The sequence below is a fragment of the Nothobranchius furzeri genome, chromosome 13 (assembly GCF_043380555.1).
Source record: "Nothobranchius furzeri strain GRZ-AD chromosome 13, NfurGRZ-RIMD1, whole genome shotgun sequence".
Lineage (NCBI taxonomy): Eukaryota > Metazoa > Chordata > Actinopteri > Cyprinodontiformes > Nothobranchiidae > Nothobranchius > Nothobranchius furzeri.
This window is the reverse complement of record NC_091753.1, coordinates 50,278,923-50,305,827: the sequence shown is the minus strand read 5'-3', so window position 1 is coordinate 50,305,827 and position 26,905 is coordinate 50,278,923. Positions and strand designations below refer to the sequence as shown.

The window sequence follows — 26,905 nt, the reverse complement described above, 5'->3', positions numbered from 1 at the left end:
GTCACATGTTGAATGTTTCCTTCATACAAGTATAGATCAGCTCCACAGTTTTTACAGTAAAAAGGTGTATTTACAGGTTTATTTTTATGAGACAAACTTCCTGTCATGCTCAAAAGGCTAGGCCCGACATTAATGAAGACTTAACTACTAAAAGCTCGTCATATCATTGTTCCCGTGGAGCAAAAATACGTGAAGAGGAATTTCTGAAACGCAACTTTTTTCATAAGAAAACATTTCTAAAAGAGAATACAGAAATAGCCCCCCCCCCCCCCCCCCCCCCCCCCCGACAGCTCCACAGCCAGACCATGAACGCTTTAAGAGAAATGGGACAGACATGTAACAGAATAACATTATAATAAAAAACTGTTTGCTTCTTTTGCTTTTTCCCTTTCTTCTGAATTCCCCGAGTCTAGCCAAGACACTTTCTAGAAGGTGAGAAAAGAGAGCCTGTAAATCTGATATTGCAAATTATTTGAATCTCAAATCCTCTTTTTTATCAAGATATTTCAAATTTTGATTCATTTTTCAAACAAAAACTTTGATTTTGCTAGAATCCCATCGTGTTTACATGCATGCACACACATGAAAATGAATCCTCGTCTTTGTCGGCACGGAGCAGAGAGCAGATCAAAGCTGCATCTCGGCTCAGAGGTGGAGGCCATTCAAACCCGTTTTTAATGGGGTAGGTGATGAAGAAAGCCCGTCCTCACTCGCATCCACAACGACGCCTGGGGTGGCACACGCAAAACAGCTGCTGAGACGTGATCAGTTCATTCATCCTTTTCAACTTAACTGCCGATTTTCATCACAACAGATTGTGAGATTTCTCTCAGATGGATTCCTAATGACAAAAAGTCAAATACGGTTAAATAGTTCAATAGTTGAACGCTTCTGCACAAGATAACCATCAGGATCTGGTTTGAGAGTGACTCGAATAGACAAGGATTTATCATAATTTATTCGGAACTGCATAAATTCCTATTCACCAGCATCTGCCTGGTCCTTCATGCACTATTCATGTGGCAGAAGGCACCAGAGTACGTGCAACTGTGAACCACAACAACGAGCGTGACAATCAAACAAAACACAATTGGCTGAACAGGCACTCGGCGTTATGCCTCCTGTGACCTGAAGGTTTGTTTTGTGCCAAAGTTTAATCAAGACGTGATTCAGTTTTGCCTGACTGGTTGTCCTCAGGATAAATTGAGTGGCATTTACTCATGATTAGAGGTACGATGGATGGCGAATTACGCAGAAATCAACACACAGCGAGCCAGCTCTTCCCCTTCCACTCATTAGGGCAAGCCTTCTGCAGGTTCAAAGTTATGGTGGAAGAAAGTAGGATTTTTCTTTTCATCTTGAGGATATTTCAATACATAAACATGAGTTTCTGCCTTGCTGATGCTATAAATAGATCTAGCATGAAAAATTCTCATGATGCAATATGATTGTCAGCAAAACACACACTGATGAAGAGGCTGCACACTGACAAAAACAATAAGATGAGAGGTTTTCAATGGCATTATGACACATAATAAAAAATATAAAGGAAGGCAGATAAGCTTTTACACACACACACACACACACACACACACACACACACACACACACACACACTCACCCTTACCAGATAGTGACAGCCTGCATTTCTGTGGTACAGCCATGATGCCTCCGATATGGTATATGTTACGCGCCAGCAGAGACGGTCCTGCTGATTTTTCAGCAGAACCGAGAGCAAAGGTGGATCGTACTTTTTGATTAGATAAAGCAGTGGGACCAAAAATAGAAGAACACATTTCCCCCATGTCTCAGTCCAAGAAAGCAAGACACCTGTAGGAATTCAGCTCAGAGGCTGTTAGCTACTCATGAAGCAAAAACTTCCAGGAAACCCTGCGTCTGGCTCAAGTAGAACTCCAGATCAGATTCAAACTGAGATGCTTGACACTCCAAACAACGAGAAAGAAACCAAAACTCCTGCTGTTCATCCTCCTCTGCACGGAACTGTGATCTGCAGCGGCGCCTTCATCTGCCTGTCTGGAAACACACACACACACACACACGTCTGCCTTTCTTATGGTCATCTGTTCTCCACTCCCACCTCCTGCTTCACCCATCAACCTTTCTCTGATGTGTGGTATCTCACCACAGATGTTTCACGATGGCTGTCTTCAAAGCACAGATTTGGACTTAGCATTTGGCAGCTCTGTTATTGTGTAGTTTCATTCAGTGATTATGGAAAACGGAGGAAGAGGATAGTGCAGCTTACAAGCTGGGTTCATTAGGGTCAACCAGTTGAATTCAGGGATAAAAAAGATGACATAACATCCATGACAACACACTTTGAGAAGCAAGACTTAATGGGCAGAAGTGTGCATGTGCACTCACAGAAAAGTCAAACAAAGTGCATCTGTCCGTTTTACAGATAAAGCTCTGTTAGCTCACAAAAGCTTTTAATCTTCTTTGGGAAATTGTCTTTCTAAGCCAACTTTAGAACCCTGAATTTAATTTTCTAGATTTAACCGTAATGAAAATCTCCTTCTACTAATAATAACGGATTTTATCATTTAAATTAGATGGAAACCTCATTGTATGTAATTTTTGTCTCCTATAGCCAGGACCTTTAGCTTAGAAATCTAGACCAAATGTAGCAGTAGCAAAAGATTTGGCTCTGCAGGGCAGTCTAGCCATGCTCCATTGTAGCATCAGCAGCAGTGGCCCAAACACTTTTAGATCCAGCCAATCACAGCACTCCATGTTTGTTTTGGTGGATTAACACTAGAGCTGGTGCTGGCTCTGGAACAGTGCTCATTTAATCACCTTTCGACGATTGAGACTTGAGCTTTTCATAGAGGTACTTATGTCCTTTGTTTTTGAAAAAGGATGTATTTTCTTATCCACCAGAATATGGAGGAACGCCCCATATCTGACCTCCGTAGCGATGAATGTCATGTTACTAGCACTGTCCAATTGCATGTGGAGACTGTTTGAAAGACAATCTTTGATTCCACCCCACCATCACTAGGTTGTTTCAGTGGCTCGTGGCCAGACTACATATTTCCATTTACAGGATACCTTGCCAAGTACTAAACCTCACTTGGCTGCAACAAATTGCTTCTAGACTGTCTCAGAGCATTCACGAGGTTTCCCTATTTCCATGCATGAGTCATGGGAAGTTCCTGTCATACTGCAGGAATTTTGAACATGCTTAAAGAAATGTGTGCTGAAAAATTCCTCTAAAAATAGTCGTCATAAGTTTTCTCAACTAGATTTACATTTTAAAAAACCAGAAATAAGACATGCCTTTGGGAGGAGCTGATGACCAAGTTGTGAATAAAATGAGAACAATCGAGTAACAGGAGTCAATCTTTTTGTTTTGTGAGAGTGTTCATCAACTCTGTATTAGCTGAGGTATTCCTTAAATTTGAAGCATGTAAGCAGTGGGCTAACTCTATTGGGTAGTTCTGATCTGCGCTCAGGGGCGTGTCCAGGGAGTGGCCTGGGGTAGCACATGCCACCCTTGGAATCTGATTGGCCACCCCAGGTGCCACCACACTAATTTACCTTTAAATAGGCTTTTCATTGTCCACAAAAGGCTTGAGGGTAAAACAAAAATAAAGCATAACCATTGGTGCCACCCATGCACAAAGTTGTGCCTCACCTGGGCCACCCCATTTTAAAAGATCTGGACATGCCACTGTCGGCGCTCAGTTTCCTATTGCACGGAGCTCTGCGGGGCAAGGGGTATGCATCACAAAGAAAAAAGAAAATGATGTTTTGCTTACATTATATCACAGTACATGAAAAGATAATCCTTTTTACAGATTTCTGAAAAATCATACATAATTATCATACATAATGACGTTATTTAAGGTTAAACTGACCAGTAAGTGACAGTTACAGATAATTACTTCCTCATTTTCATGGCTTTTGTGGCACACCTTTGGATGTGTGGAAAAAGCCTTTTTATAGTTTCAAGTTTGGAGACAAAAAGGAAGAGTGATATTTTTCCTGATAATAAAAAATTGAAGGAAATGTTGTGTCCAGTGGCTTTGTCAGACAACGTTTACAAGGGAAGATGAGGTTTTAGAGAGGAGGTTCCTACATTTTGTAAATGTGTCTGCAGTGCTAAAAAAAAGCATCCATCAATTCATGTGTTAAACCCACTTTGTTCTCCGTGGGGTCAAAGGGGTCCTGAAGTCCATCCCAACCATCACTGAGCGTGAAACGAGGTACCGCTGAGACACGCCACCAGACAGTGACAGAGCCCAAAATAGACAAATAGGGCAAATCTACATTGTTCTTGATCTTCTAGATGAAATAGAAGAAAACCTCTAAATGAAATAAAGCATGTTTTATGTGCTGCATTAAAACCTCTGTAGCTCTGCGATTTTAACCCTTAAGGGCCCATGGTGGCACTAGTGTCACAACCCATTTCAAACATCTGCAAAACTGCTTCTTGAGTCAAATATTCTAGTTTGAAAACCCCAACAGACATTCTATCCACACATTCATTGGTAACACTTTACAATAAGGATCCTTTATTAGCATTACTTAGTGCATTATTAAGCATTAATAAACTAGAAAGAAAACAATCTTTTATATAGCACCTCCCAAGATAAAAGCCACAAGGCGCTTCACAAGAACAAAAAATTTTCAATATAAAAAAGGTTTTTTCAATTATTAAAAAATGTAAGTAAAATTTTATATATATATATATATATATATATATATATATACATACATACATACAGTGGGGCAAAAAAGTATTAAGTCAGCCACCGATTGTGCAAGTTCTCCCACTTAAAATGATGACGGAGGTCAGTAATTTACATCATAGGTACACTTCAACTGTGAGAGACAGAATGTGAAAAGAAATCCATGAATTCACATGGCAGGATTTTTAAAGAATTTATTTGTAAATCAGGGTGGAAAATAAGTATTTGGTCAATAACAAAAATTCTACTCAACACTTTGTAACATAACCTTTGTTGGCAATAACAGAGGTCAAACGATTACTATAGATCTTTACCAGGTTTGCACACACAGTAACTGGTATTTTGGCCCATTCCTCCATGCAGATCTTCTCGAGAGCAATGATGTTTTGGGGCTGTCGCCGAGCAACACGGACTTTCAACTCCCTTCACAGATTTTCTATGGGGTTGAAGTCTGGAGACTGGCTAGGCCACTCCAGAACTTTCAAATGCTTCTTACAGAGCCACTCCTTTGTTGCCCAGGCGGTGTGTTTGGAATCATTGCCGTGTTGGAAGACCCAGCCACGTTTCATCTTCAAAGCTCTCACTGATGGAAGGAGGTTTTGGCTCAGAATCTCACGATACATGGCCCCATTCATTCTGTCCTTAACACGGATCAGTCGTCCTGTCCCCTTAGCAGAAAAACAGCCCCAAAGCATAATGTTCCCACCCCCAAGCTTCACAGTAGGTATGGTGTTCTTGGGATGCAACTCAGTATTCTTCTTCCTCCAAACATGACGAGTTGAGTTACCAAAAAGTTCTACTTTGGTTTCATCTGACCACATGACATTCTCCCAATCCTCTGCTGTATCATCCATGTGCTCTCTGGCAAACTTCAGACGGGCCTGGACATGCACTGGCTTCAGCAGCGGAACACGTCTGGCACTGCAGGATTTGATTCCCTACCGTTGTAGTGTGTTACTGATGGTGACCTTTGTTACTGTGGTCCCAGCTCTCTGCAGGTCATTCACCAGGTCCCCCCGTGTGGTTCTGGGATTCTTGCTCACCGTTCTCATGATCATTTTGACCCCACGGGATGAGATCTTGCGTGGAGCCCCAGATCGAGGGAGATTATCAGTGGTCTTGTATGTCTTCCATTTTCTGATAATTGCTCCCACAGTTGATTTTTTCACACCAAGCTGCTTGCCTATTGTAGATTCACTCTTCCCAGTCTGGTGCAGATCTACAATTCTTTTCCTGATGTCCTTCGAAAGCTCTTTGGTCTTGGCCATAGTGGAGTTTGGAGTCTGACTGTTTGAGGCTGTGGACAGGTGTCTTTTATACAGATAATGAGTTCAAACAGGTGCCATTAATACAGGTAACGAGTGGAGGACAGAAAAGCTTCTTAAAGAAGACGTTACAGGTCTGTGAGAGCCAGAGATTTTCCTTGTTTGAAGTGACCAAATACTTATTTTCCACCCTGATTTACAAATAAATTCTTTAAAAATCCTGCCATGTGAATTCATGGATTTTTTTTCACATTCTGTCTCTCTCAGTTGAAGAGTACCTATGATGTAAATTACTGAACTCCGTCATCATTTTGAGTGGGAGAACTTGCACAATCGGTGGCTGACTAAATACTTTTTTGCCCCACTGTATATATAAATTGGGATTATAAATTTAAGTAAAGGGGAAATGAATAAGAAAGAGTGAAATCAGTGGATTCTAGAATAGGCAGAATTGATGCAGGCCATGCAAAAGCCAGCCTGAACAAGTGAGTTTTCAGCTGCTTTTTAAAGGAGACCACCGAGTCCACTGATCTCAGGCTCAGAGAGAGAGGGTTCCAGAATCTGGGGGTCACAGCAGCAAATGATCTGTCACCTTTGGTCTCTAGCCTGGTGCTGCACAACCAGTAGGCTTTGGTCACTGGACCTCAAGGACCTGCTGGGGGTGTAGGTAATGAGAAGATTGCCAATGTATGACTGTGCTTGTCCGTGTAAGGCCCACTATGAAGCTCCTAAGACACTGTGTTCACATATGTGGACATTAACTTCTTGCACTATAATATTTTTTCTCTTCAACTTTGACCGTTTTTTCAAGACACTTGATAATGATTTTTTACTTTTTCATAAGTTACAAAATTTTTAGTTTTATTTATTTATTTTTTACATTTATAAAAGTCGTCTAATCTATATTGGCTATAATTGTGTTATTTTTAAATCACACCAAATACAAAATTGGGTCTCAGGAGGTTAAATTACGTAATAACAATTTCTTAACTTTATACTATGTAATGCAATTCTGAGCAGACCCCAGCTGTACTATTACTGGTACATTTGTACAGTAAATATTCAGAAAAATAGCTTGTTTTACTTCTTTGTTTTATCTCATTTAGATTAAAAACTTACAGATGTTATTTTAACATTATCACAGATGGCATATTTTTCTTGGTTGTAAACTAGCATCAAAAGAAGACATCTAATTAATTTCATTTGTTTAGAAATCACTCAAACTCTATTTGCTGATTGTTAATGTTTGTGACCTATTATTTAGAGCTTTTCCTTGGGTTAATTAAAATATTTGCCACTGAGAATGTTATTTGTATTTCTTTTATTTTTATTTAATATATTCTGAATTATTCCTCGAACTGAAAATAAAATGTGAGTCTCTAATAAAAGAATAAATTAGCAGAAACTAAAGGAGGGAGAGATTTCATAATAACAGGAATAAATCTCGGGAGGAATGAACATCTGAAGATTTTCCTTTTGTTGTGAAATGAGGGGAGAAATATAATCAGTATAAAATTTAATATAGTTTAGAATAAAAAAGATAATATAATGCAAATCTACATGTATGAAATTAAGAGTTTGTCCATTTTGACAAAACAATGATGTTTTCTTTTGAATTTCAACAAACTCTTTCCAGTCGAAAACGTTACTAACCTAATGTCACAGTCTGGGTACTGCTCTGTTTGTTTGTTCCTGAGTTTCTTCCCTGCAGGTGGGTGTGGCTGAGACTCCCCAGCTGTCGGGCATCATCATCACGGCACCTGAGTATTTAAGGAGCAGCGTGACTCTTCTCCACGCTGGTTGATTACTCAGTTTAGGTAGAATTGATCACCTGTCCTGCACTCCTGCCCGTTGTCTATGGTGCGGTATGGGGGCCAAAATTAAGACTACTGCCCAGCAGCAGGAGGCTATATAAATTCTGAAGCAAACTACCAACCTGAATAATGATAAGCTGGCGCCGGTAACTGAGAGGCTGGCGCTGCTGACTGAGAAATAGCACCTTTACCGGCGTTACTAATAGATACGCTAGGGACTAGCAGCCCTTGGCTGGTCATTGACTGGTTCACACACTCCCTCTGCAGTCTATTAGCATGGATAGGCTAGTGTTAGCCTGGACGGGCTGGTGTTAGCATTGGAGAGGCTAGCCATTAGCGTGCCTAGGCTGGCCACTAGCTGGATTTCCTACCCCCTTGACGGACCATTAGCATGGATAGGCTGACATTAGCATCGGAGAGGCTAGCCATTAGCGTGCCTAGGCTGGCCACTAGCTGACTAGTGACTCTCCGAGACATGCTAATGGCTAGCCTCTCCTATGCTAATGCCAGCCTATCCATGTTTAAGGTCCATCAAGGGCGTAGGAAATCCAGCTAGTGGCATGCCTAGGCACGCTAATGGCTAGCCTCTCCGATGCTAACGCCAGCCTATCCATGCTAATGGTCCATCGAGGAGGTAGGAAATCCATCTAGTGGCCAGCCTAGGCACGCTAATGGCAAGCCTCTCCAATGCTAACACCAGCCCATCCAGGCTAATGTTAGCCTATCCATGCTAATAGACAGCAGCGAGAGTGTGTGAACCAGTCAATGACCAGCCGAGGGCTGCTAGTCCCTAGCGTATCTATTAGTAACGCTGGTAAATGTGCTATTCCTCAGTAAGCAGCGCCAGCCTCTCAGTTACTGGCGCCAGCTAATCATTAATCAGATCAGTAGTTTGCTTCGGAATTTACATAGCCTCCTGCTGCTGGGCAGTAGTCTTAATTTTGGCCCCCATACCGCGCCATAGTTATCTACCTGTTTTGTTTGTTAACCTGTTTGCCCATCTGCTTCATGGACTCCTGTAACTATAACCCCAGATCTTCATACCACATCTCGCTGCCCTCCTCTAGTCGCCCGCTCTCAGTCCCCCACCTGCCGCTACCTCCAGGAAATTCCACTCACCCAGACCTGACTCACCTCCCCCTTGCTTCCCTTCATCCTGAAGAATGTAAGCTTCTGCCACTGTTCATATCCTCCTGTCATCTGCCCTCTCAAGACTTCTCAGCATACTCGCTCTGTTCTCCCTATCCCGTCCCGCCGAGCACCCGTCCTCTGCATCAGCCGTTATTCCTGCTTCTTTGCAGCACCCTGAGTTAACATTATTTCTCCCCTTTTTTAATCAAACTTATTTATCTTACCTTCTGTGGTCCTTGGTGATTCTGTGTCATGGGTCAAACACCTGGCACCCAACATGACACCTAATGTTTATATCTCCCTTTAAACTGTATATTTACGTAAAGTTTACGTTTTAATGAGTAAACTCAAGAAAATGACAATAAACCTAAACTTCCCCTCCTTGTAATCCCACATTTTGCTTATCTGATATAAACCTGTGAATCTGAGTTTCTGACAGTCTGTCTCCTTCCTGTTTCACTGTATCTCCCAGGCCATTCAGCAGCTTATGAAATGAAATTAGTCAGGCATGCCATTCACTGACAGATGATGACTTCTGGATAAATGCGTGGGAAATCGGGCTTCACCGCGGTGGGAGGAAAACTGCAGAACATTTGTTACAGAACTGAGCTAACCCCTCGCCAAAAATCTGAAACGACTCTCCCGCTCCACCAGTAGGAAGTGACTGCTTTGTGGTCGTAATCCCAAACAATGAATGCAGTGATGTTCTGGCTATTTCACATTTGGTTTATAGGGCTGGAGCCCTCCCGGTTACGGCAGGTAAAGAGCTTCAGCCTGCTTGTCAGTCCGGATTAACAACGATCCACAGAAACTCAGGTTTACTCATGTGGGATTTGGAAGAATAATGGAAAACCCCAGCATGAATGCAGGGATGTCATGTAGAGGCAAAAGCATTCTTAAAAATCAGACTTATAAACTACTTTTAATTTGGCAGAAACTTTTAGTTGTACTCGTTGTTATTCTGGTGACGTCTGACCTGAATGTCTGCTAAATGAAAACTACTTTTTCCAAAGAGCGATTTAAGCTTATTTATGTCGCACAGCTGCACAACAAAGTATCCCAGGGTGCTATTTAAAAGGCAAAAGGTCCAAATCTAATTAGGTGAAAATTTTATACATTTTGTTTGGCTTTTTCTGGGGGGAAAAAAACACATCCCAGAAGAATCGGCTTGTCTGGACAAATTGCAAACCCACAGAGATCCACGTTGGCACCAAATGATGACATTTACAAAATGTGCTCCCTACTTTGTAGAATTACAATGTGTAACAAGCTCTATCAACAGTTGCCCTTTCACAAATGAAAACAACAGGAGCCTCTCAGTGGGAGAAAAGTTGCTGGAAATACTCCAGAGTGGCACCTAGGGGAGTGTTCATGAGGCAAAATGGAAAGGTACTGTATGTGGGCAAAGTTACCACCAAAAAACTCTTTTTGCTCCAGTTTCATCTGGTTTTATGTAACTGCCCCAGTTAAAGCTGCAATGACAAATTTGGAAAACAAGTTGGCTTAAAGAATGTTGTTTCGTGCCTTTTAACACTATTCTAACATTGTATAGCTGTGAATTTATTGTGGAGATCCATCCATCTATTCTCTTCCACTTATCCAGAGTCGGGTCGTGGGGGCAGTAGCCTATAGGCTACTCGGGTATACTCGGGTAGGCCCAGACTTCCCTCTCCCCAGCCGCTTGGGCCAGCTCCTTCGGGGAAATCCCAAGGTGTTCCCTGGCCAGCCAAGAAACATAGTCCCTCCATCGTGTCCTGGGTCTACCATTTGGTCTTCTCCCAGTTGGACGAGCCCGGAAAAACCTCACCAGGGAAGCGTCCAGGAGGCATCCTGACCAGATGCCCGAGCCACCTCAACTGGCTCCTCTCAACGTGGAGGAGCCACAGATCTACTCCGAGCCCTTCCCAAATGACCGAGCTGCTAACCGTATCTCTGAGGGAGAGCCCAGACACACTGGGGAGAAAACTAATTTTGGTCGCATGAATCCGTGATCTCCTTCTTTCTGTCACTACCCAAAGCTTGTGACCATAGATGAGGGTAGGAACGTAGAGCAACCCGTAAATTGAGAGCTTCACCTTCAATCGAAAACGTTGTCTATTGTGGAGATAATAATAATAAAGTGATTCTCACATTCGTCTAAAAACCTCCGCCAATAGTTGCTGCTGGATCGAAAACGACTACTGGACCGTTATGTTGTTGATCTGGCCGAAGCGCCGTACTGCCCTGGGTCATCCACTTATTACACACTTGCGTATGTAGCAACAGAACACCACTGGTGTGAGAGGTTCTACGGTCAATAATATCAGAGAAGGAGAAACAGCCAGCTGCTACCACAAACTACCAGCGTGCCAAAAAGAAAAATACCATTTAAAGTCACGGACAACTAAAGAGGTTTGGATATAACTGGTGTTTAGCTCTTTCTCGTTTCCTCTTGAAATGTGGGTGTCCGGTTTTGGGAAAAGCCTCCCAGGGAAGACCTGAGGGGAGGTGTGAGCGTTCCATGACTGTGTTTGCGTTCAAAACCTAGCTTGTTCTGTAAAATTGCTAAAACAGCTGTAAATACCTAGAAATCCTTACAGAAAATATAGTATTGCCTTTTCTCCTTTTGTGAACATTTAAAGCATTTTATTTTGCTATAGGCTTTTTAATCCTTCATTGGTGACTTAATATGCCACAAAGGACATGAAAAGTATACTAAAAGCTTCACTCTTAGAGAAGTCCCTAAAGCATTTTATTTACTAAAGCTTCAAAGGTTTATAATCCGCAGCATACAGCTAATCTTTAATCCTGATACCTGCAGGAATGCGTTTGAATAAAAGTACATTTTAAAGGAAGGTATTTGACCCAAACCTGCACAAAAAAGTTTAAACATTCTTGTAAGACAGTTTTCTAGCAGCTTCAAAGTTTAGGAAGCAGAAAGAAATGATGAGCAAGATGAACTCTTATCTCACGATTACTCACTTTGCCTAATTAAGGACGCTTAGGGCAGCACTCAAGTCACCAGAGCAACAAATGGGTTCCCGGGTCCCCTCGGAATGCAGAGTGTGGAGCAACACCGGAGTAAGAATAAACACAAGATTACTGCCGCATGACACATGTGAGGCTACTGGGGGTTCCCCGACTGGAAGAGTTCAGCACAGACATCAAAGGAGAGACGAGCAGCCTGTTTGAGAACACACGCAATGTATTTGCACATCATGCTCAAAACCGACGCTCCCCTTTTTCTGCTTATCTTCCCCAAATCAGGAGATACAGTATCCGTGGCAGCAGAGACAGCCTGTCTGATCTCAGCTTGAGACTGGCGTTAGAAATGATAATCCGATGCTTTTTTATGGACACAGGAAAACATTGAATACAGGTCAGCAAATTAACAGCCGGGGAGATGAAAGGAAAGTTAAACTAATTTCAATTTCCTCAGATAATTAGCTTTCTATTTCCTATTTAGATGCAGGTGTGGTGCTGATAGAGGAGGCTGTACAGCTGCATATTTTTGCCGCTAATAAACCGGTTTTACCCTCACATGGTGAATAATGTGCTTGAGGAAGGAAATGTTTTGAGACAAACGTGATGTGGTGGTGCTGAAGTCAGATGGGTACAGTTTCTCAAAGTCTGTGAAATGTGGTGTCAGGCACATGATGGTCCGAAGGGAGCGAGTGGGAAAACACAACAGTAAAGGTGTCACTTATTCGAAACGCACAGACAGAGAAGGCATGAGAAGAAGGGGTAGGAATCGTTGTTTTCAGCACCACCTGAATTAGATAATGGAATGGGAAGAGATGGGAAAGGAGATCATTGCCAATACTTGCTGTTTTTTCCCCTACAGTTACATCGAGGATGCAAAGAAGACAAAAGCATGAGAAGGAGGAAGACTGTGTGAACATGCAGTGATTCATCATCAGCAGCTCCGGAAAGGCACATAAGGGAAAACACATTTTCCCAAGACATTTCCTCTGTGTTGGCAGCATTCTCTTTTTGCATTTTCTCCTTTTTTGAGTCATCAAGCGTTGCTGCTCCTCAAACCCCAACAGTCACAGGGAGGAATAAGCTGCTGGGTTAAAAACTACCAATTTGACACATTCTTCTCTTGAGCTGCTCTCTATTTTTGAACTGGAGGGGAGAATAAAAGGGTCTCTCTGAAAGCCCAAGAACAGCAAGTGGTCAATTTTTGCCTTCAGAGCTGGAGTTCTGTCACATCAAGCGGTCCTCAAAAAGCCCCTGGATTTCAAGAGGATGCTCGTGCCAACCTCTGTTACCAAGCATGTGGTAATGATATGTGATCTGCCACCCTCACACCGAGGCATTGTGATGACAGCGCCTGTGAATCGAGTTAGATTTCTGTGGACAACGAAGAGGATGCAAATATTCTGGATTGAGGGCATGAGCAGGAACTTTGGAGTTGAAGAGGCTGTTCTGCCCCCTGCTGTCAAGCAGAAAGGGGCATTTTCAGCACCAGGGACAGTTACCTGCTAAACAGCTGGCCTTCATTAGAGCTCATGATGATGTGTCATGCAGTCTGTCACCTTTTTTATTTTGTATTAAATATTTATAGTTAAGTTTTCTAAAATAATTTGTAAACTACAAACAAAAAGTAAATTTAGATCAGTTTTACATAATGAATCCCTGAAGGGAATCGACGGTCTCCACATTTTTAGGTTGGTATTTTATTTATTTATTTATTTATTTATTTATTTATTTATTTATTTATTTATTTATTTATTTATTTATTCGTTTATTCATTTATTTATTTATTTATTTATTTGTAGCAGCGTGGGTGATGAAATCCTCTACATCTCTACAACAGGCTCAATAGGAACACTGGTCCCCATTCTGTTTACAAATAAACATGTGCAATTCACTGACACATTACCGTGACCACAAACAAGCAAGAAAAAGGTTGAAAACGATCCCTTACCCTTCTCCAAACTCAAATTTCTGCAAACTTCAAGCTCTGCCATTTAAAAGTGGATTTGTTGGTCTCATATGGTCCCTCCAGTGCTCTGGGCATCATTTCCGATTCCTAGTTGGAGCAGCAATAAAACGCTAAAATGGCATCAAAAAAGGTTCGATTTTTCCATTTCTCCATGATGGTTGGGTGTTTAAATATAAGCGTTCCACGAGGAAGATGTGTCCCTTTTTTTCTTTGGAGGAGCTGAAGACACAAGCCCCACCAACTGCGCCTCACCACCTGCCTCCCTGTGCCGTCACAGTAAATTCACAAAGCGCCAAACCTCTCACATCCACGTCCTCTGATCTGCGCGCACATCCTCTCCTCCAGTCTCAGCAGGCGCGACGCCGAGGAGAAAAGATAAGCCGATTCCTCATGCGCTCGAAGGGCTGAGAGAGAGTGTGGATGTTAATGTGTTAATGTGAATGTGGATGTTTTGTGTAAAGTGACCTTGGGTGTCCTGAAAGGCGCTTTGAAATAAAATGTATTATTATTATTATTATTATTAATAAGAGACAGCTCTGGATGCGCGTGCGGGGAGCTGGAGTGAACGATAACGCACGGAGAGGCTCAGTTAACGGTCTTAGACATCTCATCTGTCTCAGTTTAAATTCCCCACCAAAACAGCTCTTGCGCCACTATTTTGATTTTAGTGCATTTTGCGCAGCGCTGACCCACTTTACGCCACCTACTTCTGCGTAAATCCCGCTAATTTGGAGAGTCTAAGCAGTGGGGACGCGGTGAGCACACAAGGGTTTCCCATTGATCTGGTCAGAGCTGCTTCCGCGCAAAGACGCTAACACGCGATTTTACGCATTTAAACCATGCATTTTATGCGTATCTGCATTTACATCAAAACGAGAGCGTATCTCCCACTGGTTTAGTAATTTTCTAATGAAAGTCCAGTAAGCCTATAGCTTCCAGATTAGTCTTGCTCACTGGTCCACGCGAAATCCATTTCATTTGCGGGACAAATACAGACTCCCCAGAGGCAGCAGTTACCTAATGATGGAACAAAAAGCTTTCCTTTTTTCTCATCTCCAGTGTCATCCTCTGTTTTGATGCTACACGTGCCCATGCATGTCAGCATCAGGTATTTGAGTCTTTCTAGTGATTGCTTGCTGTGATTAATGCTGCACCTTTTCGTGCACTTCTGCCTGATCCCAAAGCTTCCACCCGAGACTGATTTATGGGCCATAGCCAAAGCAAAACCATCAGCCTCTCACAAACAAAGTACCAAATGAATGTATTGGAGCAAGGAAATGAGACTAATTGAAGAAAAGTCGTGTGGGATAGACAGAAGGAAAGACAGAGATGTATTTACAAAATGACGTTTGTCTGACAAGAAAGGACATGAAGGATTTAGAAGTTGAGATGATCTGAAGTTTGACAAAGACACAAAAGGTAAAAGTTTAGTATTTCTTCTGAATTACACCCTTAAGGGACAAATGCTGCAAATTAGCTAAGCATGTTGTCACAAACATGGGGCTTTTGTATCTGCCTCAATTAAATAAACAAAATAAATGAATGCAATGTTTATTTCACAGTTGTACCACAATCCCTCATTATTATAAAAGTGGAAAATTAGAATGAAATAACCAGAAATTTGATCGTATTGGACTTTTCTGAGCTGGATAGATCAGATGAGTCAGTAACAGCTCTGACTCACTCAGGAGTGTTTTGTGAAGCCACAGAGGGCTCAGAAGTGGATGATGGCTGTCCAGGTGAGGCTGTGAACGGTCTGCCTGCCGTGGGTGGAAGAGCCACAGAGGCGGACCAACTTATTTGATTTTTCCCAGATTTATCTGATGGATCGTTCACTGGAACATCCCTAGACCGTGATGAAACTCGTCCAGTGATGAGCAGTAGACATTAGGCGAATAAGTGCTCAAAAATAGGTTTAGTTACAGTAATGTCATAAGAAGAAGAAATGGTGTGCATGTGTGTGTTTAAATAAAAGCACAGCAAATACAATCGTGTTTTAGAACATTTATATTCCTGAATACAGCCTGCAGTGAGGTCAAGTGCTGCAATGAACTGCAAGATGTTTCATTTCTACCACAAGACTCTGAACTCCGATTGGATGGCAGTGAGTCTCCCTCTAGTGTTCACTCCTATTACACACGTGTGTGCGTGCGAGTGTGTATGTGTGTGTGTGTGTGTGTGTGTGTGTGTGTGTGTGTGTGTGTGTGTGTGTGTGTGTGTGTGTGTGTGTGTGTGTGTGTGTACCATGAAATATGCTGTTGTCTGTCAGGAAGTGGCGGCGATACTGAGGCTCCCCTTTCCTGTTCACCACCCAGGCGCTCATGATGACAGGAGGAGTAGGACCAACAACTGGACCACCTAGAAACGAGAGAAGAATTTAAGTCTGTTGCCATTTTTATTATCAAGAGTGAAATTAGTTCTAAACAATTATGTAAAAAATCTAAAAAATTACTCAGTTATTTAAATTAGTTTAGTTTATTTCAAACAAAGAAAACATACATTTTTTTAAAAAAATACCACAAACAGAAAAAATACATATCATCCCTTCTTCTGTGTTTGAAAAGGAGTAGGCTGAAGTGGAAACTTATATGTCCCTACCCCTTTATACAAGTAATTTTTACTTGTTTACTAAATCTAACACAAAACCGACATTAAAACAAACAAAATGGTACAAGTCACCAAAAACCACCAAATTATATGGAAAAAAAACAACAAAAGAAAAAAAACATCTTTTTACAATTGATACAATTTACTTTTCCTTAGAATAAAGGACACTCACATAAATCATCTATTTTCTACTATATACTTGTTCAGAATATGTTTTTTATAATTCATTTTAAACACATTTATATTTGTACTTACTTTAATTTCTTCTTCTAAATTGTTCCATAATTTAACCCCAATTATTGTGATACACATCTGTTTTAATGTTGTAGTTATAATGTAGTATGAACAAACATCAGCATAAATGTGGAAAATTTTGAGATAAAACATAAATATATTTATTCTGGGTCAGGGAAGGAAATTGGTTAAAGGTGCAGTGTGTAAGAATAAAGTCAAAAGACATCCTGTGGTCAAATTTGGTTACCGCAATCACTCTCTCACTCCTGTTTCACCAGTTTCATGGCTGTTGAAGGTTACAGATCAGCACCAGAAGCTTCAAGATAACAAGCCAAGATGAGTCCTACACCGTATGTTGATAAGTAGATAAATACATTGTCAAAGCTTGTGCTAGCACTCTTAGATGTTTTACGGTGTCGGTACAGGATCTGCTCGGGTGCAAGATCGGCTCGGGGTCCTTCGACTGCCGATGACGTCAAAGTACGGCAAATCCACTCGGACAGAATACACTACACATCTTCATACTATTCTTTCACTCAGGTTTTGGAAAGAATTTAGCAGTTTCGTTATTAAAATAATGTTTCTTACCACAAAAGTTTGTGTTTATGATGGTATTTGTAAAATAAAACACCATATTGTATTCATTTAGTAAAGAATGTGTAACTACATAAAATGAAGATCAGTCTGCGCCAAAATATTTTCTAAAATTTACATAATTAGCATCTCTGTCGGTTTGTATGAATGTTGAACTCCTCTTTATATTTTGTTAGTTATGTTTTATGTTTAATATTTCACTCCATTTCATCAAAATTTGAGTTGATCAAGGTCTCATTTATCAATTGATATTTTTGCTTTAATTTCACATTTTCTTTTGTAATATGAATGTATTTCCCCAAAAATATTTTCCCATTTCAATAAATGCATTTCAGTATAATCACAATTTATTTATGTTGTTCTGCCTGGGAGTATTTATTGGACCAAAAATCAGTTATATGTATATAAAACTACATGTAAGCATGGACGTAATTTTTTTTTGGGGGGGGGGGGGGGGGGGGGGGGTCCAAAGTCAAGTTTTGACCCCTGCACTTTTTACCATCCAAAAACAATATTACGCTATATTAAATTGACACTGGTTGAGCTCTAGGAACAAGTGGAAAACAACCTTTTGTGTTGAAGCCTGCTTCCCATTAGAGCATACTGTAAAGATCCCCCCCCCCCCCCCCCCCCACACACACACACACTTCTAAAGTGAAAATTATGTCCATGCATGTAAGAATGTAATCGGTGATATTAGCATTACCATTCCTATGGATTTTTCCATGTATATTAGCATTGCGCTAACCACTCGCTGCCAGTCAAATTGCAGCCTTTGCGATTAGAAATCTCCTTTTGTCACATCGAAATTTAATTGCACATGCAAGTAATCGTCCAGCCCTAATATACATGCAGCTCTATGCTAAAAGTGTATTTTCAAAGACTCGCTAAAAATCAACATTAGGTCACAATAACTTTCGAATGGTGGCCTTTCTGCTCTCAGGATGTTGTGAGGTGATAGTAAGGCTGTGATAAGTCCCTTTTAAAAGGTAATGATGGATTTCTTTGTAAAAGTTGTCCATCTTTCCAACAGAAAAAGTTGTCTGGACCAACGTAACGTGATAACGTAACTTCCGTAAGCTTCATGTTCAGCCAATTAACTACTTTGACGTCATCGGCAGTTGAAGGACCCCGAGCCGATCTTGCACCCAAGCGGATCCTGTACCGACAACTGTAGGGAGCACTTACTGCACTTATTATGGTAATAGGCCTCTAGCATAGAAGAAGTTGTTTGCTTTCTTGCTGTTAGCTTGCTTTTATAGTTCTGAATGACTCATTCAAGGAAGTGAAACGCCACGAGTGACTCATTTACTTTACACACATTTAACTGTAATAATGAGGTGTTGGTAATTGGAAAAGTAGTTTGAGATATTTTTATAACTGATTATTTGCTTCCATTCACCGTTAGCGTTGTTAGCTCAATGTTAGCCTCTAGCCTTCTTTACTCTATATTAGAGTAAAGAAAAAAGATGCCGTGGATTCTTAGGGTAACAAAAAGTAACTTTTGGCCCACCCTTGTTATTGGCTTAGGTTCTTTAAACAATTCTGGAGCTTTTTGCCAGCTGTAGAGGAATTACAAATGCCAGCGCTGCAGCGTTAGCTCGCAGGAGACACCACAATCTCGCACTCACTGATAGTAAACAGAAGCTACTTCCCTTTATTTTGAAAGGAAAAAAACAGACAACCCCCCAGTCATTTGAGAATGAAATATGTTTCAAGTATGACCTTCTTTCCAACATGATTGTGATATTAGACTGTTTTGGGATAATTTCACTGTAGAGTTCTTACTTTATTCTTATACACTGCAGCTTTAAGATAAAGTCAGGAAGTAGACTTTTCTTGAATTATTTTTTTAATTTAACTCCTAACTCCACTCTTCTTTTCACCTTTTTTAGTCTTTGTATTCCTCTCCACATCTGTTCTCATTTATCATAATTCTTCTCATTTCTCATCCCCATTATCCAAAACTCCAAATTTTCCGCTTTGTCCTCCTGATTTCCTTCATTCCTCACAGCCAGGTCTCAATGTTTCCCCCACCTGTTGCTCATCTGTTTGATTTACACCTTCAAACACACTCGATCTTTATCTTTCAGACACACATAAAAGATGTTTAGATCCGGAAAAAGGTCAAAGTCTCTGGGATGTTTTTTTGGAAGGGGGGTCTTGTGCCAGCTGCCTTTGAGGAAGGGCGACTGTTGAGTATGTAGAGTTCACAGGTCAAGTATGCTTCAGGTGAAAGTATTTCTATGTGACTCTACCATCAACCCACTGTGAAACAGGACTTTGTGGACTCAAATCTCAGAGTGGTTTGCAATTGTCCAGTTCTGATCTTTTCAAATATTGATTTTCTGCAGAACTGATAATGAAACAAGGTTTGACTACCAGTGTGAACTCAGGGTTCTTTGACAGAAATTAGACAAATAATACATTACATGAATTAAAAAGTGTGCATTAACCTTTGTAAGATTAAGACCTTTGTAAATACTGCTGATATATTTCCATTTCTTGCATATTTTTTTTTATATTTCTTACTCTTTTACTGTTTTTTCATTATTTTTATTACACTTCTTTTCTATATTATTTTCTTGTTAAAATTGTTTCCTTTTTGGAAAGCTGAATTTTCTACAGGAACCTCCCCAAGGTATTAACAAAGTCAGCCCAAATCTGAAATCAATTCTTATAAACACATCCTTCAATAACAGAATTATCAGAATAGTGCTTATATTTTACAAATATTCATTTAAAATCTTTTTAACTAATCAGATTCACATTTTAGTTCATAGGACCAAAATAGCTTAAGGGATTTTTTATGAGCTACACAGTTTTCTTTTTGCTTCACTCCTAAATGTGGATTTTTGAATCTATTGTTATTTTTAGAAAAGGTTGTAATCTCCTGATCTAGGTCACCTGCAGGCAGCTTTAAAAGGAAGTCAGCAGACAGAACATCAGTTGTTGTTTCCTGTCTGGCTCGTGAACACATTGCAGAGCAGCAACAAACAATCTGACATTTGTTCCAGCTGTCCACCACTGAGACACTGACAATAACGGATCTTATTTGAGGAAGTTTTACTCCAAACGAACATAAAAATACTTTGTTAATTGCAGTTTTTTAGAATAAATTGGAAAAAGGCAAATCGGTTCAATTCAGGTGTGTATAAGAATTAAAAATTGGTCTCGCTGCTCAAAACCAGAATCTTTACAAGTTACTAAAATATGTGAATAAGACAAAAAGATTTTTCTAATAATAAAGCAAGAAGTCATCAGAGTCATTAAACAATTTCACCTTCGTCAGTGAAATGTTTCGAGTATCTCTGAACTCACAGTTGAACACAGCCCCCTTGTGTCTCACCGCTTAATTAAACAGCGAAGTCCCTAAATTACTGCATGTTTTCATAACAAAGTCTAAATTACAGGCTGAGGTTGGGAGGCAGGTGACTGAGGACACAGTTTGAATGGTTTTATAGGTGGTGTGAGGCTGTGTGAAAAAAGTAAACAAAAAATATTTAAACTTAAAACTTTCTTTCTTTTTAATGCAAAATAAAACCCATTTTACCTATTTTACAAAAAAGAAAGGAAACGTTTTGCACAGGGTTCTACTTTCAGCAACTGTCAGTCCAAAAAGCACTTATTTTTCAGATAATGACAACACTAACATCTGATTTATGAATGCATGAGTGTGTGACGGATTTTCTTGTTTCTCTATGTGTTTCGGACTCTCTCATGACGTGAGGGTAAAGCGACTCTTCTTATTTGATGTAACTAGCAGCCTTCTCATCTGCCACAACCTCGGGGGAGTTCCGCTCTCTCCTGCCTGTTGGGCTTCTTCCTGGGAGAGAGAGGAGCCTTAAAACAAATTTCCTTACCAGGGTGCCAAAGCAACTCTATCCTTAGCCATGGCAGAAAGTAGGTCATGGATGCCCACAACTGAAAAGTTTTGTTGTCTGGTTTTTAAAGGGAAGGTATTGTGACAATTTTTCTTGAGGTATAATAGTCTGTGGTCGATAAAAAACATATTTATGAAGTTTTCTGCTTAAACTCTGTCTCTCATGATGCAATTTCTGCATTTTCATTCTTGACATTTTCAGTACCTTCCAAAATGAGCCGTTTGAGGACTCTGTCACTTAAAGAAAACAAGCTGGAGCTGGCCACATCCACCCATCCACCGATCATGCTGCTACGAACTGAGAAGCTCTGATGCCGACTAACTCCAGCTATAAAGGTGGTTCTCCAGTACAAGCTGCTGCAACAGGTTTTTAACACAAATGTCAACTGTAAATATTGGTGGGGACAAATCTGACCATTATAAATATTGGCGGGCGCCAAAGGGCAAACTCCGCCTGCCTAAACTGAAGCTAATGCAGAAGTGACAAAAATTGCAATTTCCCCCTCATCCACTAGGGGCTGAATCTCGAAAGGAGAAGGTTCCCATTGACTCCCATGTTAAAAAGGCCAACTTCACAACAGAAAAACACATGTTTACAGCCTGGTACAAAAACATTTTAGGTTTAAAAGGTCAAGTTGACAGTCATGATACTCTGAGGGAGTGATTTCTTTTGTAACTCATCCGTTTAGATGTAATTGAAGCGTGACGTTCTGAATAATTCAGTGCATGCCCTTTTTAGTGGCAGGTAGCAGATGAGCCACCCGCGTTAGCACTAGCAGCTTGCCCCCCTGCTCCGGGGAAGGTTAAAACTCAGGTTAAAATTGTTACAACCTGAAAGCAAAGGGTAGCAGAGTTGCTCAAGCATGGTTTTGGCTGAAAGCACCCTCTAACCTCCATTAGCTTTGGTTAGCTCAGTTAGCTCGTAGCTACATCGGCTCAGAGTTTGATGGTTGTTAATCATCTGCCCCACCCTCTCTACCCTGCTGTCAGCTCCAATTTTGTTTTTTTCAGGAAGGGACGAAACGTGTGATGTTGCCAAGACGGCGTAGTTAGAACCGCCCACTGGGCTTCAATTCAGTTCAGGTGACAGCGCAGAGGGCTTGTCCATTATTTCTACAGTCATTAGGGACATGTACCCATCACACTCAGCTAAAATGACGCCTATGTGTAATCTCCAAACAAGCAAGTGTGAGGCTGGTCTCTGGCTGGGTGGGAGGGAGAGCAGAGGAGGGTCCCATCAGGGACTGTCAGACACTGACAGCTATTACTCCATCAGGATTCAGTTCACAGTGGCAGCTTCAGATTTAACCCCATTTTGTTAACCTCTGAAGATCTACTTCATCAACAAAGATCCCAATAAGATTCTGACTGAAGACAAACCTGTTAAAAGAGTGACTCTTTACTGCTCGTAAAGCTGTTATCAGGTCAGAGTAAACAGCCTCAGAATGTCCACGGCAGACCGACGCTTTCATAATAAACACTGAGTGACTCACTCACACTAAAGCGGCAGCTCTACTAGTGTTAGAGCTGTTTTAGATACACACAGAATGTTTGTTTCTGCTTGATGGGCTTTGATTGGTGATTCTATCTGTGCATAGATGATTAAATTGTGTTCATAGTCCAAATAGGAATTTTATCTCCGGAAGTGCAGAACTACAGATTTCATACATCTTTTGTAAATTCATGTTTAAAACCAATTTTAAACAGCAGATCGTGGCTTCTCAAGTGTATTTGTTATATCACAAAAACTTGAGGAAAGTGTCAAGTTTCAGAAAAAGAAACTAGAGTTTGGAGTATGTAAAAATCCTTATGAGTTTCACAATTGATGATTATAATTAGCAGTTTCAAAGCTGCAGATATCTATATAAAGAAGTCACCCAACTTTGTCCAACTTCTCTGGTTCAGTGACCTTTTGACCTTCTCAGCAGATAGGGTGAACCTTGATGGGGGTCAGTCTTGAGTTACAAAGAGGCGGGAAGATTAGATCTGAGACTGTAGTAAAGTAAATTGAAACAGCAGCAATACAAAACTAAAAACTGGTGATTATGCTCAGTTAACATAATCCCTGAGGGTTAAACAAGTAACATAAAACACCTAAAAATTACCTAAAAGTTCCATGCTGTAGTTCTTTTTTAGAACACACCTAAGATGATCTAAAAGTTGCTTATTTTTTATTTTTTGTTGCTTTGTTGTCACTGGTAACTAAGTACATTTTATTTAAATAGCACTCATCACAGGCAGAGAATCACAAAAGGCTTCACATAGATCAAAACAGAATAAAACAAAGTCAGAAAACCATAATGATCTTAAAACAGAAATAGATTAAAATCAGAAAATTAATGTCCATTGTGGGTGAGATCGGACCAGAACCTCTGAGAGTTGGGAAGGACAACCTTCTCATATCTCAAGCTCACTTAAATGTTACTTTACCCTTTAGATAAAAAGTGAACTATGTGGTAAATTGACACACTATTTTCAAATGGACAGTATTATTGTTCTTCATAGATGTGGAAAACAAGATGTTTCATCTACATCAGGCATGTCCAATGCTGCAGCGCCCAAATGTATTTCTCTCTCCAACATGCTGTGCAAGTAACGTCTAAATTAACTTTTTTTTTTGCTGATGAACTGTATAAATGAGTGTCTAATAGTGTTTTAAATGTGTGTATTCATTATTTTAGCATTTTGGTGCATTTTAATAATGTGTCTATTTTGGATCTGTTCTGGGGCAGCAGCAGCTCAGGAGGTCGAGCGGGTTGTCCAGTAATTGGAGGGTTGCGGGATCGATCCCGGATCCCAGTGGAGAACGCCTCTGTTGTGTCCTTGGGCAAGACACTTAACCCACCTTGCTTGCTGATGTGGTGGGAGGGACCTGTGGCGCCACTCAGCCACCTCACCTCTGTCAGTGTGCCCCAGGGCAGCTGTGGCTACATTGTAGCTCATCACCATCAGTGTGCTGGGATCATTTATCATTTTAAAATGCAAAAAACTGCATAAATACATTTTTAAATATGTAAATAACATTTAGTAACACTTTACAATAGTGGTCCCTTTATTAACATTACTCAGTACATTATTAAGCATTAATAAACTACCAAACTATTGCTTGATCATAATGCATTACTAAGCAGACACCTTGCCTTGGCTATTTTTCCAAACCATCAGGACAATTAATGTTAACAATAACAATAATGCCAATAAAGGGACCCTTTGCTTATTAACCCTTTGATGCATGAATTATGAAATCTTCAACCATGATTTTTTTAACAATTTTTTCCATTCATCTTTAGGTGTGAATGAAACAAATTTCAACAAATATTTTTTGTAAAATTTTATAATTTACAAATACTTTATTACATGTCCACCTCAGTGGGCAGCATGCATTCTGAGCATGAAATTTGTTGGCTTGGCTTACTGAAGTCCAAATGGAGGGGCTCAAATGCAATAAAGTCTTCAACAGCTGTGCTTAATAGCAAAAACAAATAAATAACAATTTTGAGTACCTGTCCACTGTAGTGACCATTATGCATCAAAGGGTTAATGTTTAATAATGCACTAAGTAATAAAGGGACCCTTATTGTAAAGTGTTACCTAACATTTTAATGGCCCGTGAGGACTGTTAACATGATGACTTTTGGCCCTCATCTTGAAAGGTTTGGACATCCCTGATCTACACATTTACTCAGACGTACTCACAGCACGCCTAATTCAATCCCAAACTCTTCATTCTGTCGTTCCCTCCTTTCCTTTCCGCCGCGTCACTTCAATTATTCATGAGGGATCAGAGAACCCACAGGGAGTCAAGTTTCTACTCCTACAACTAGACACCAGTAAGAGAATACACACGGCTCACAATACTTCCAGTCTCATAAAAACAAGGGAGTCGTTTTACAGCCGATGCATTCCTCTACACACACTCTCTCATCAGAGTGCATGACTTGTTGAGGGTCTGCTCACATTTATTGCTGCTTGTGTGTGTGTGTGTGTGTGTGCGTGCGTGCGTGTGTGTGTGTGTCTGTGTGTGTGTGTGTCATGTGACAGCAGGCAAAACAGGCTCCTGGTTTAATTGAGGAGAATCTGAAGGAAACTGACCTCAATGGGGCTGAAAATAACAGCAGTTACCTTTGCATTTTACATAAGTGTCACACCAGCTGTCTCTTTAAATCTCATCTTTCACACCCCACTCAACCCACTCAAATCAAATAAAAAAAATCCCCCAAGGACTGTCCTTTCAGAAGGGGGGAGTGCCAAACGTCTTTCTCGCTGACTGAGAGTAATAAAGGCCTTTGTTGTGCTGCAAACCAGGAGAAAGGAGCCGCATAAAGTGGCTGAATTTAGTTAGAAATTACACTGATTGTTTATTTTGTCAGTTCAATATGCTCAGATATGACTAAAATATGTAAATCAGAGAAAAAAAATAAAATGTTCCTATTTTACCTGCAGCTGTGCAGCAAAGTTTGAGTTTAGAGCTTCTGTTTTGCCTCCAGTGAGGTTCAACAGGTGCACAGATGCTTGGATACTATCCTAACAACTGTAAGCTTAAAGTGACAACTGAGTGTGTGTGAAATGTACCAAAGTGAGAGAAAATGGGCATCTAACAAAGATGTCACGTTTTTATCCTCTAAAAAAATACGTCAAATCAAGCATTAGTTAACTCACCGTTTTCTTTTATTCTAGTTTCTGTCTTAGAAACAGCATCCACACAAAACCAAATCCCGTTCACCCATAGAAGGAGTCCTTCAGGAGCTGGAAATCCATGGCAGCAAGTAATAATTTAAATTAATAATTGTCCCAGTGATCTCCGACAGGAACGGTCCCAACAGCTTCTCCTGTGTGGGTCACTATCCACCACATCAAGCATGGTGCCTTTTCAAATGACTACTACTGCTGTGGGACAAGTGAATCTGACAAAGCCTGGACCGGATTAAGGAGTGGATTTACTTTTTTCTCTAAAAGTAACTCAATGATACAGAAATGTGGGAGAGAAAAATATAAAACATATTAAAATATGTAGAAAATTATTCTTTTATAAGCTTTTTAAGAGTGCATAAAAAGAGTCATGACTGTTGTATTTATATTTGTTTTATTCCTAATAGTCTTTATAGTGTCTGGCTGGGATCATGAATCAAGCCTGTATGTTTAAATGTGATCTCCCCGCTCCCTTTGAAGCATTTAGTCTTTAATTTAGGCAAACAACCTTTAAAAAACTGCATGATTGAACAGATCAGCCTCCTGTTAAACTGTCCCAGACTGTTCTGACTCTTGAATAAATATTAACACAGACAGTAGATAAAACCCAATGAGCTAAATCACTGAACAGCACCGGTTCTCCCCTGGATTAGAAACTTTGGTTCGTCTCAGCCGTGGTTTCCCTGCCACTCCTCCTCCCTCAGTCAGTGACAGTTCAAAGTCCAGCAGCTCCAAATGCACCTTACAATTTAAACCTGCCCACCAATCACGAGCCTCTCAGGCAGTAACAGTCGCTTGTGACATTTGCACAACAAAAGCGAAGACAAGCTGATTCATCATCAGCCGCCTCCATCCATCCCCTTCCTCTGACTCCTCCTCTCCTGCCTTTGTGTTTGGAGCCAAAATCCCCGTCTCCTTTGCCTCGTGGCCCTCCTCCCCTCCTTGAGCCCAACTCTCACCACACTGAGACCCCCTGCACCCCACATCACAACTCATTTGCAGACCTTCTTCTTCTAAGCTTTTAGCTTCGATCAAAGCAAATG

General features: G+C 40.6%; 1 protein-coding gene across 5 annotated transcripts in view; it reads right to left on the bottom strand.

Moving 5' to 3' along the window:
• The window catches only part of plch1 (phospholipase C, eta 1), a 74,789-nt gene extending 48,753 nt beyond the window's left edge, over positions 1–26,036 (bottom strand). For 3 of the 5 annotated variants that reach the window (XM_070543578.1, XM_070543579.1, XM_070543583.1), the window contains exon 1: positions 1,628–1,922. In XM_070543578.1, coding sequence (XP_070399679.1) covers positions 1,628–1,805 — 178 coding nt within the window. In that variant the 5' untranslated portion in view covers positions 1,806–1,922. Of the gene's footprint in view, positions 1–1,627; positions 1,923–13,837; positions 14,015–16,099; positions 16,214–25,832 lie in introns of those variants that run through there. The other 2 variants (XM_070543580.1, XM_070543581.1) reach the window with 2 other exon arrangements.
• Between the last annotated feature and the right edge of the window lie 869 nt (positions 26,037–26,905).